The sequence below is a fragment of the Cervus elaphus genome, chromosome 12, assembly GCF_910594005.1.
Source record: "Cervus elaphus chromosome 12, mCerEla1.1, whole genome shotgun sequence".
NCBI classification, from domain to species: domain Eukaryota; kingdom Metazoa; phylum Chordata; class Mammalia; order Artiodactyla; family Cervidae; genus Cervus; species Cervus elaphus.
The window spans coordinates 49,888,540-49,901,106 of NC_057826.1; the positions used below are offsets into that span (position 1 = coordinate 49,888,540).

The window sequence follows — 12,567 nt, forward strand, 5'->3', positions numbered from 1 at the left end:
CACTGCAGTGGAAGCAAAGAGCCCTAATGACTGAACCACCAGGGAAGTCTGTCTCCATAGACTCTTGAAAATAGTCTTGTGATTATTACAGGAACCTCAAGAAATGGTGATACCCACCCCCGGTTAGTTCCAGTAGTTTCTCCAGCTTAAAAATTGTCTTCATTTTTAATCTGGAATTATCTTCATTCCACAGCCCCAGAGCTGTGGGGCAGAAGGCCTGAGGGGCTGTGTTGGGTTCCTGCTCAAACTGAGAACTTCCTGTGAACAATCATTCAGCTCAGGGTGACCACATGCTCCACAGGAAAGATTAAGAGGTTCCACTAAATTAATCTGTGGAGGTCTGATAAGTTTATAAATTGTAAAACCTATGTGTTTTGAGTTCCTTACTGGTAAATATCTGTATCCTTTAAGACTGGAGATTTCTCCTGCTATCTATTGATCTCCTCAAAGTCCTTTCTGAGTTTCCTCACGGTCTTCAAGGTATAGTCCTGGGAATTCTCACTCCCAGGCTCTGCTCCACCTTTATGTGACATGACTTGTTGGGTGTCACCCAGGTGAGGATGTAGGTTAACCCAAGCCTCCTTTCTGGGCAAAGAAGTACCTATTAGCTGAGCCACTACTGCACACTAAAAATAATTATCGGGCACCTCCTCTGAGCCACTTTCCTCATGAAGCTCTGCGTACACAAAGGCACACAAAACAGACCCTGACCTCAAGGCATTGACCGTCTAAAATGGGAGAGAAGGAAAGTACGAAAAGAAAAGCTCTTGTGATAATAGCTTTGTATCCAAGCTGAGGACTCTGAAGGTGCTAGGGTGCGGGGCATGAACCACACACAGACTCGGAGCAGCGGAAAGCCTTCTTTGAGGAACTGACATTTAAGACACGAACCACGGGATGAAGTAAAGAAACCAGGCACATGGTGGGGAGGGGGCTGAGAGGGGGCCGCAGGGAGAGGCGTGGCCCAGAGAAAACTCACAGATTCGGGGGCTTTGATGAACACTTTGCTCTTCCCTAGCTGGAACTGGTCACTGTCCATGTTGACGGACTGCAGCAAGTGCAGGACGCCTTGTTTCTCATCCCCCTTCCATGAGGGCCAGGTGGCTTTGGTCAGGATGGCATACCTGTGAGGAAAACAAGGGAGAGAAGAATAAGGCTTGGCCTGGACGCCCCCCAAAGGCACCTAGTGCTGCTGAAGTCCTAGCCATCCCCTCACCTCCCTTCCAAGACTCAGGCATAGACCCTGACAACTGCAAAAACCCACTGGGTCTGGTATGCCCATTTCAGAGCCGCCACCTACTCTTTCCTTCTCCAACCGTTTCCATGCTAACGCCCTGAAGAAAATCTGCTTTTCCTTTCTACCACTGTCTAAAAATAGCATCGCTGAAGGTCACCAACGACACTCTTCTGGCAAAATCAAATGGTCTTTTCTCAACACTGATTTCCCCTGATTTCTTGGGAGCACTTAACAGTCAACGTGAAGAGTTTTATGAAGCTCCCCATAAGCAGCTGTTATGATTACGACAGATCAACTTTCATCTGTGGAGTTCTCTGCATCTTGAGTCAGGAGGCCCTGGTGACTGGTCCTCAGCTACTCTCCAGTCTCATCTCTGCTCTCCTCTGGCTCACTCCGCTCCTGGGAGGATGGCCTTCTCTTCCTGCATACTTTCCCGCTTCAGAGCCTTCGCCCACGCTATTCGCTCTGCCAGATGTGCTGGTCTCCAAACCCCTCAAGGGGCTGGCTCCTACCCAGGGGTTGGGGGTGTAGCGGGGAGGGTCCTCCCCTTCAACGACGCTTCCATAGAAACCTTTTTGGATGACCCATGCAAAAACTGTCCCCTTTGCTATTTTCTCTCATAGAAAATATTTTGCCTTCAGAGTATATATCAGTTTGTAACGATAGTCATGTCTGTACCTATTCAGGTAATTTATGTTGCCCCCATGGGGATAGGAGCTCCATGAGGGGGTGTCATATCTGTGGGGCTCACCCTGCACATCTGGCACCTGATACAATGCCAGGAACACGGCAGGAAAGAGTCACCTGTTGTAACTAAAACGTGCTCTCTGCATCAGGTGTTGTTCTTGGTGCAGTTGCTGCTGCTGAGTCACTTCAGTCGTGTCCGACTCTGTGTGACCCCACAGACGGCAGCCGACCAGGCTCCGCCATCCCTGGGATTCTCCAGGTGAGAACACTGGAGTGGGTTGCCATTTCCTTCTCCAATACATGAAAGTGAAAAGTGAAAGTGAAGTCGCTTAGTCGTGTCCGACTCTTCGAGACCCATGGACTGCAGCCTACCAGGCTCCTCTGTCCACGGGATTTTCCAGGCAAGAGTACTGGAGTGGGCTGCCATTGCCTTCTCCGTCTTGGTGTAGTAGATTTCTTTATTTCTATAGCAACCTCTGTCAGCTGGTCTTCCCATTTTGCAAAACAGGAAAGAGAGGAAAATAGAGAACTACCCAAGACTACTCAGCTAGCAGATGTCAGAGCTGAGATTTGAACCCCAGACTGTTTCTTTCATCATGGCAGTACATACAAGACATGGATTGGTATACGTGTAAACCTTTCCTTTACAGATGATACAGTCTACTACATTTGTCTATGTTAGAAACATCATAATTATGTAAGTGAAAGTGAAAGTTGCTCAGTCGTGTCTGACTCTTTGCGACCCCATGGTCCCCATACAGTCCATGGAATTCTCCAGGCAAGAATACTGGAGTGGGTAGCCTTTCCCTTCTCCAGTGGATCTTACTGACCCAGGAATCGAACCAGGGCCTCCCGCATTGCAGGCGGATTCTTTACCCACTGAGCTATGAGGGAAGTCCAATTATTAAGAGGCTAACCTCATAGGGGAGAGAGAAGTCTATTATAGAATGTCAGATACAAAAGGTACCAAAGACTTGAGGTGGAAGGAGGGGAGAGGAGGAAGGAGGGAGGGAGGGGAAATTAGGGGATAGTATGGGTGAGAAATTGGAGGGTATATTCTATGTGCAGGCACATCTAGAAGACAAGCAATGCATGGGCCCCAGGCCTCTAAAGAAGCCCCCATCCTCCTCTGTTCTCAGAAGCTGCTACGAGGAGTAGGCTCACTAATGGCATCAAAGGGAGAAGGGAACCTTGACAAGGAGAGTGGCTCTGCCTTCAGGATCCAGGACTCTCTAAGAGGACACAGCAGGCACATCACACACTTAGAGCCAGCTGGTTGGGACTAAGGTGATTCTAGGGACCCTCTCTGCTCCTCCTAAATACCCACATTCTGCCTGATAATATAAATTTCCTCGAGAAGCAAATCCTCCTATTCACTAATTAGAGATAAAAAGCTTAAAAATGAAAATGTCTACCTGAAGCCACATATTAGCACGAGTACATTTCATACGTGGCATAATAAAGGCGGCTACACCAATTAAGCCTCATAGAAATGACTGACAGCAGAGATGCTACTGGGGGATCTCACTGGTGAAGAAGCAGTAATATATCCGCAATCTAAAGGGAGGAGGGAGAAAGTTCATGCAGGGCATGGATGCAAAAGGAAAGAAGAGACCAAGGTGACATGTTTCTTCTAAGAGTGAGATTTTGCTTGGCTTGATTTAATCCAATCAAAATAATAAACCAAAGTATTTTTATTGTGCAACTACAAATAGGTACCTCTTTGTAATTCACATCAATCCCCTATTAAAATAATACTGTATTTCTCTCTCTCTTTTTTTAATAGAAAGGAACTTGGTTTCCAGAGACTTTTTCTTCTCCTTTTTCCTGACAAGACCTGTAAGAGTTTGGGTCTGGGTAAGACGTGGGAATTGCTTGTCCCTTTGACCACGGACCACTTGTGGTTCCCTTTGCTTTTAGGAAGACTGGCAGCATTCTCCTCGCTTTCTTTTGTACTTCACTGGAGAGACCAGAGCATAATTCCAGTACAATATTCTCTCACTATGTAAGTTCACTCCTGTTTCTCCAGGACATACTGGTGGGAATGGGTTCATAAGGCAAAGGGATGCTGCCTAATAGGTGCTTATGATAATTTTGCAGAGATGAAAAAAAAAAAAAGAGATGAGCATAATGACTTACCCTCCTTTCATCAAGTGTTTTCAGTTTAAGACCAATATTTTATCCCAAGACCTTTGCACTGGCTGTTGTTGCTGCCTAGAATTCCCTTCCTTGCCCCTAGTCTGCAAGGCTCCTTCAAAAAAATTTTTTTTAATGTATTTTTGGTTGTGCTAGGTCTTTGTTGCTGCTCACAAGCTTTCTCTGGTTGCAGCAAGTAGGGGCTACTCTCTAGGTATGGTGCGCAGGCTTCTCATTGCGGTGGCTTCTCTAGTTGGAGAACACAGGCTCTAGGGTGAACGGGCTTGTGCAGTTGTGACTCAGGCGCTCTAAAGCATGGGCTCAGTAGCTGTGGGCCACACGTTTGGCTGCTCTGAGGCATGTGGGATCTTCCTAAACCAGGGGTCGAACTTGTGCCCCCTGCACTGGCATGGAGATTCTTAACCACTGCACCACCAGGAAAGTCCTGCAAGGCTTCTTGTAATTGCCCAGATGACCAATCCAATGGTTCCTCCTCAGAGGAAAGCCAGCCCAAACTTGTGACCTCCAGCTCTGGCACTGGATTTAAGGATGTGTCTGACCCCCAAGGACACTAAAAAGTCCTGGGAGCCAGCAGGACACTCGCGACACTCCATGCTTGAGATAATAAAAGTATAAACTGATTCAATTACTCACAGTGGATCACAGGATGAGAAAGTCACTGACAGACCCTGGACAAATCCTGTTACAATCCCAGACTCATACACCTTATGGAAAACAGCACTGTCTCTGGAAAAATATTCCTTGCCCACTGACAGATATGTGGCCTTGTAGCCATTTTTGAGTAGGAGGCTAAACACATACTTTATATTGAAAAACAAATTTTCTTTCTGAACTTTGTATTATCCTCCCAGTACTTTCAAATCAAAACAAAAAACAAAAATATGACAACATCAAAAGAGTCTGCTTTGTGTAAGACAGGGAGGCCCGTCTGTCTCTTCTAAAAGGAAAGGCCCACAGCAGGAGAGCTAAGCAGGAAGGCATCTAAGGATAAAACCATTTCCGAAAAAGGCCCTCGACACAAAGGGCATAACAGATACGCACTCAGCGCTGACTCTGGAAAGTGCCAGCCGTGCAGCCACGCAGCTAGCCTGGTACTTGAGAGAGGTCCGGGTATTAGAACCAGGTCATTTCACAGCTCATTTAAGGAGCTGCTGCAAACAAATAACGCAGCCTGCTCAGGGCACCCCAGACACTTTGGCCAAGAGTGTGAACTTCCTGCTCCCCACAGAGTGGCGGAGTTCACAGTACTGCTTACGGAAGTCAGGTCTGTCAGTTTATTTTTAAATAACATGGAAGGAAGGAATTGGTTTCTCAAAAGAAAAAAAAAATTAAGGTAAAATTAAAAAAAAAAATCTGATCCGTTCTCAATAGCAATGCCAATTAGAGAGAGTCTAATAATATTGAATAAAGAGTTTTTAAGTACAGGAGCTTCCCTGGTGGCTCAGTGGTAAAGAATTTGCCTGCCAATGCAGGGGACACGGGTTCAATCCCTGTTCCAGGAAGATCCCACACGTTGCGGAGAAACTATGGCCATGTAACACAACTACTGAGCCTGTGCCCTAGAATTGGTGAATCACAACTACTGAGCCCGTGTGTTACAACTACCAAGGTCTACACACCTGGATTCTTCTGTGTTCTGCAAAAACACAACTGCTATGAGAAGCCCATGCACCACAATGAAGAGTGGCCCCCACTCTCTGTAACTAGAGAAAGCCTGTGCAAAGCAACAAAGACCCAGGGCAGCCAAAAAATGAATTAATCTTAAAAAAGAACTTAAAATAAAAAAGAAAAAGTTTTTAAGTATAGAAAAAATATTGAAGGAGAATAAAACTAGAAACATTTTGGAATTGTTGAGGGCAATTTTTTTTTTAATTTTAATTTTTTTTTTTCCAGTGGGTTTTGTCATACATTGATATGCATCAGCCATGGATTTACATGTATTCCCAATCCCGATCCCCCCTCCCATAGGGCAAGCCTTTTGAAATTAAGGCAAGTCGGAGGAAATACTTCTTGTTCACTATTTTCTGGATTTAACTTTCTTCCCTCTTAATTAAAAAAGGGTATTTTCAAAGAAATGCAGTTCTATGAAAAACCTTAATGATAATCTAAGCCACAGTTCTCTCAACTGACTTTGTCTTACCAGGCCACATGGGGCAATGTCCAGATACAGTTTTGGGTGTCACAACTGGGGGAAAATAAGGGTGGGATTGGTACTATTGGCATCTAGTAGGTAGAAGCCAAGAAGGTTGCTAAACATCCTACAATGTCCAAGACAGCCTCACACGAGGACTCATCCAAACCAAAATGTCAATAGCTGAGGCTGAGAAATCCTGTCCTAAGCTAGTGCCGGCCATCTGTTTAAAGAAGAGCAAAGTCTTTCATAATTAACATCCCAGTTGTCTGTCAGCAAATGGATGCTGCTACAGTGATGCAAGAGCGCTCCAAATTTGTTTTCTAACCTTCCTAAAGACTTCTTTTCATATTGCCGTGCTTACGCTAGAGGTTTAGTGGGCCTTTTAATTCAGAGAGCCCTGATGGTGAATTTTATTCCTAGTTTAATCAGCCTCCAAAATCATCAGCGATCTTGAATGTGTGGGGACAAAAATCAATGAAGTTTTACTGTATGGAATGATCCACCCTTTGGCCAAGCCTCTCCTGACCTTCCACATCAATGACCTTCCACAGATGATGACCCACATTGATAAGCAGTAGATCAGCCATCCCTATCTCCCGGCAGAAGAAACAACATCCTCAGAGGGAAAGCTACTCTATCAGAAACACTGGATTTCAAAGATGGCAATTAAGTTCTTCTCCTTCCTAAACCTCTTTGTTACATAAAGTCTGAATTTAAAAAAATGTTCTTATATCTTGCTCCTGTATCATATGCCAGGAAGACATAATTATTTTCTGATTAAACCAGTAAATATGGCTTCCTTCTTTCATAAAGGAAATTAAATAAATGTAGAACATCAGTGAAACTCCACTAATTTAGAGTCACTAGAGAAGTTAGAATCATGTAGTATTTTAAGAACACTAAATTTTATCCTTTTTAAAGACAACACAAAGTAAGAAAAATTTAGCACAGATCCTGCCAAATGTACTTTAATAGAAATATAAAAATCAGTTTATGTTTGGACAAAAAATTTGAGGTTAAATACTTTAAGCTTATTAAATATTTTCGTGAAATTGTCTCCACACTATTAATTTGCTCAGTCAGTTAGATGTCAGTCCCTCCCCATGTCACAATTACCATGAATTTCTGAATTGATGTATCAGTCTAAACAGACAAAATACTCGATTTTACTTAAAATAAATGATGCTTTAAAATGATTTATTCACAATAAATGATGCTAAAAATAATTGTTATAACTTAATACTAAAAAGACAAGTAATTTAAAAGTGATCAAAGGACTGGACAGACATTTCTCTAATAGCTAATAAGCACATGGAAAGATACTCAACATTATTTTCCATTAGGGAAGTACAAACCAAAACCACAGTGAGAAACTACTTCATACCCACCAGGATGGCTAGAACCAAAAAGTCGGATAATAACAAATATTGGCAAGGATGCACATAAACTGGAACCCTCAAACACTGTTGGTGAGGATGTAAAATGGTATAGCCACTTTGTAAAATATCTAGCAGTTCATCAAAAAGGTTAAACATAATTACCATTTGACCTGGCAATTCCATTTTTATGTATGTACCAAAGAGAAATAAAAACATATGCCTACATAAAAATGTGTATGTGAACACTGATAGACACATTATTTGTTATTCATAATAGCCAAATGTGATGTCTATCAGTTGATGGATGAACAAATAAAATGTGGCATGTTAGAACACTGATGCAAGGGAATATTATTTGTCAATGAGTAGGAATGAAGTGCAGGTACAAGCTATAGAATGACCCTTGCAAACATTTTGTGACATGAAAGAAGCCAGAAACAAGACATATATGGTTCTATTTATAAGCAATACCCAAAATAGGTAAATTTATAGGGACAGAAAAAAGTGTCGGCTTAGGGCCATGGGTGAGGTGGGGAATACTAGGAAAGTGGGATTTCTTTTGGAGGTGATGAAAATATTCCTAAATTAACTGTGGTGGTGGATGTACAACTCTATGAATTTATTAAAAGCCACTGAACTGTATACTTCAAATGTGTGAATTGTATGATATGTGAATTATATCTCAATAAGCCTGCTTAAAACATAAAAGAGTCCCAAGTCACCAGTCTTACCTCTGCAGGAACTTTTGGAAGACACGCCGATAGGCGTAACCAGCTCTCCTCACTCGAATGTTCTCTTTGAGGCCCAGGTATTCCACTTGATGCTTCACCCTATAAAGGAGAGAGGGAGCCAGGATGGGACTGGGTAATCTTTTCACCCTGTTCCCCTACCCACTATACCCACAAACTCCCAATTTCACACTCCAGGGAAGCATACTAAAAAAAGATCATAAATTATAATAATCTGAGTCTGAGCTGGTCCTCAGGTTTATAATATTCACACATATCTGGTAAACCAAAGCAGTAGAAACCTGAGTCAGGAAAATAACTTTCCTTTTTCCCATCCTCCAAATCTCAAACTCACCATCGACCTTTTCTCCATTAAGGAAATTACACATGATGCCGTCAATTAGAGATATCCGCTCATTTAAAGTCTTTTTCACAAATGGCTACACCCCAAACTTTGAGGCAGGGAATGCATTACCCATTAATTCAAGAAGAAATGTTCCTTCCTCATGAATCAGATGGAAAACAACATGCTTCATGTGAAAGCATTGCTCCATTCATTATAACTTCTGTCATTAGGAAAGTTTTGTCAACCGGACAACCGGTTCAAAGTATTAATATTATGTTATGTTTAAAATTCCATGTTTTTTACATATTCCTGGAGCACCATCACTCCTCAGCACCATCACACCATCACAGCCTCCATCAGCCAGGCTTGCAATACCTGTTGCTCTCCTGTGTAAGCTGTCTCCTTTCAGAAGGAGTCCTCTTTCAAGACTGTTCTCAGCCATTAACCCAAGGTTAGGGCCAGAGAACTCCACCAGGGCAGTAATTCAGAATCCAGGGCAGGCAGCTTGCCCAAAGCCAAATGAAGACACATTTCCAACAGGAAAAAAAAAATAAACTACACGCCATAAACTTGTGGAATGAGTAACCCTGTCCACTGAGAACTTCAATTGACCGTGTGATCCCTGCCAATGAAGCACACTGCCCTTCCACGGACCCTGACGTTTCATGCTCACAGATGAAGTGAAACCATGAGCGTTCTGTCCGACTCTTTTTGACCCCAGAGATCACAGTCCACAAGGTTCCTCTGTCCATAGGACTTTTCTGGGCAAGGAAACTATAAGTGGGTTGCCATTTCCTCCCCAGGGGATCTTCCCGACCCAAGGATCAAACCCACATTTCCCATGTCTCCTGCAATGCAGGCAGATTCTTTACCACTGAACCACCAGGAAAGCCCCAGAGTGAAACCATCTGTCACAGTAAGCCCGAACCAAGCCCTGAGGGCAGATCCCAGGATGCCATCCTACTGGAAACACAAATCAACATTCAACTAAGGAATACCTTAGTCTTTATAACACCAGTTTTCAAGAGTGTATGTTAGGAAGTTCCTCACTGAAATTCAAATAAGGGATGTGATTTAAAAAAAAAAAAAAGTGGGCGAGGGGGACACCATTGGGAGAAATTCTATGAAAATTTACTGAATAAAATGTACCACTGTCTTCATTTCTCCAGTCTTTGATATTGCAATGACTCAGTTTGGATTTTGAGAAGGTGGCATCACGACTGAGGAACTTCCAGCCAGGAGCTACTGCAAGATATTCGCATTAGAGTGACTTTCAGCAGAGCCGAATACAGGGGGCAGGGGAGGGCGTGCCAGGGAGGTACTGCATTTGAGGATGAGTGAGATGTTTTCATTTGTGATTGTGTTTGCTGGGAAGGGAAGCTGGAGAGTCTGAAGTAGGGGGAAGGGAGGGCTACAGCACTTCTTAGCAATAGCTCTGCTTTCTAGACTCTGAGGCTGCCGATGACACCACGCTTCTACTCGGTGTATATGTGCATGAGATGTGAGTGTGGGTGAGTGAGTATAGCAGTGACGAAGAGACAGGCAGAGGCAGGATAACAGACACAGGGGAACAGATCTGGGGGTGTGCATTCTGTCTGACTGAAGAAGTCCCTCTCTGGCCTGACCCTCTTATTTAAAAAGGAAGAGACTGAGGACCCAGGAGATGAAGTGTTTCACTTAAACTAGTTGGTGACAGACCAGGACAGGATACAGTTCTTTCAAATCCTAGGCTAGAACTTAGCTCTAGATCAGCTGCTCTCCAAATATGAAGCCCACACCATCATCACTGACATCACTTGGGGGCTCGTTAAGAATACACACCACCAGGCCCCACCCCAGGCTCACTGACCCAGAGGCCCTGTCATAAGCCTTCCAGAGGATATTCTGATGCATACTCAAGTTCGAGAACTAGTGTCAGAAGGCAAAAAACCCCAGACATTTTCCATCTGTTATCCTCTTGACATCAAAGGAGAAAGTGTGTGACACAGTTCAGAAAAGCAGAGGGCAATTTAAGCATATCCAGAGGAATGACCAAGAAGGGGCAAGGGTGGATTCCACATCCAGCTCCTTCAAAGAAATGGCTGGAGTGGCTAAGTGATGGGTTCACAGAAGAGAAGATCCCAGGGAAACACGGCAACTGCCTTGAACTAGCAGAAGAGCCATCACACAGAAGAGTCCCAAGAATGCTTCTTACGGCCGAATAGAGTAAAACCAACTTAGAGAAGGGCTGCAGTGCCAGCTGGTGGCAAGAGGTATCCAAAGGTGAGCTGATGACCCAAGAGGAATGGATTTCCCATCAGAGCATGAATGTCATCTACAGATAATAGTGTAAGTGAGTCTTAGATTATTTTAAATTGAAAAATTTGAGTAATTCTATAAAAAAGATGTTTTAGGAATCCACATTTATTGATGAGATTGTTCAGAAAATTGTGAGATAACCAAACAGAAGGCTGCCACATCCCAGCAGCACCTTAAGGTGAGAAAACAGTCTTAGGCTGCACCACAAAGTGTGAAAATACAAAGAAAGATTTGCAGACAGCAAATGCTCGCACCTGGGCGTTTTCCTTCCTATTTACCTTTTCCTCCCTAGAAATGACCAAGCATTGTCTGTCTACTGTGGGTTGGAAAGGGTCTTGCTGGGAAGATGGGAAATGAACCCTCTAGGTCCCTCGGGGGAAGTGATGAGCAGCTAGGAATTTTCATCCTGGGTTTCCTATTGGAGTTTAACCTTGACTAAGTCAGCTGATACCTAGAAGAGTCTATTTTTTTTTCCAAGAGAGAAAAGAAAAAAAAAAAAAAGATAGGCATTCCAGCATGAATTCTAGTATGAACAGGAACACCTGTATACTCAAGTCCATCTCATCTGGTGACAGTGGTAAGTAGGTAGAAGCTCTCTCTTTAGTCCAAGTCACTCACAGGGTCTCTCTTCAGCTCTGCTTCCTGTGTTCCTATGAGGAATTTCCCCAGCTGGATACAAAAACTATATTCTCCAGTCATTATCAACATTTTCCTACTCAATCATCCCCCTTGTATCCTGCAGAGGCCACATCCCTAAATGGCAGGTGTAGGAGGAATGTGATGTAGGACTCCTCAGAAGCCAGGGAGGATATGGCTCACTGCTTATATGCCACACATCTCCCTTGGGCTGGTTCCCTCCTCGAGAGTCACGCTGCTCATCAGCTCCATGCTTTGGGGATTACAGAGCTTACAGCCCCTCTGCCCACATAAGCAACTAAACGACAGATCGTTTTTAACCAGCTCTGCAGAACCCCACTTGCAACCCTGAGCTCAGCATTCCAGGCCACATCCTGTGGGTGCTGACGAGGAGCCGAGTGCACTGAGAATGTCTACACAGGGCCTAAACTAATCTGAAAACCATCCTGACTCTGCTGTGCTGGGGTTTGCTTTCTTTTTTCCATTTGCCCCCAGACCAGCCAAGATCAACATTATAAATCGCTAATTCTGAACTGAAGGGCACTGCCAACATTTCAGGAAAAAACAAGGAGGGAAAAATGATATATACATAGGTTTCTTCCTGAAGTCAAGACACAGAGACATAAAACACATCTGAAGACAACTGAAACTGCCCCTGCCTTGGGCAGAGGCCGGATGGCCTGACTTGAGCAGTCGGAAAACAGGCTGAGGCTGCCCTTGATGTGAGCTGAGCTCGACCTCCACCTGTGCCTTTGCCATACCTGCTTTCCTCCCAGTCTTTGGGCTTCTTGGTTTCATTGGGTTTGATGCAGCGAATGTAGTGAGGGGTACATTTCATCAGGGTGCTCACAAGGTCATTGGCTTGTTTCTGGAAAGGAAGAATAACATCATTTAGAAACATGGAACTTGCTCTAAATCAGCTTTCCAAGGAGACTTGTGTGCAAATGTACAGCCAGAAATCCATC

The 12,567-nt window shown here is 43.9% G+C and overlaps 1 protein-coding gene across 1 annotated transcript in view; it reads right to left on the bottom strand.

Moving 5' to 3' along the window:
* Nucleotides 1-12,567, bottom strand: part of MYO1E (myosin IE) — a 212,954-nt gene that overhangs the window by 39,933 nt on the left and 160,454 nt on the right. The window contains exons 17-19 of the mRNA XM_043918799.1: nt 12,364-12,470; nt 8,326-8,424; nt 980-1,124 (exon numbers count right to left, since the gene is read on the bottom strand). Of these exons, the coding sequence (XP_043774734.1) occupies nt 980-1,124; nt 8,326-8,424; nt 12,364-12,470 (351 nt within the window). The remainder of the gene's footprint in view (nt 1-979; nt 1,125-8,325; nt 8,425-12,363; nt 12,471-12,567) is intronic.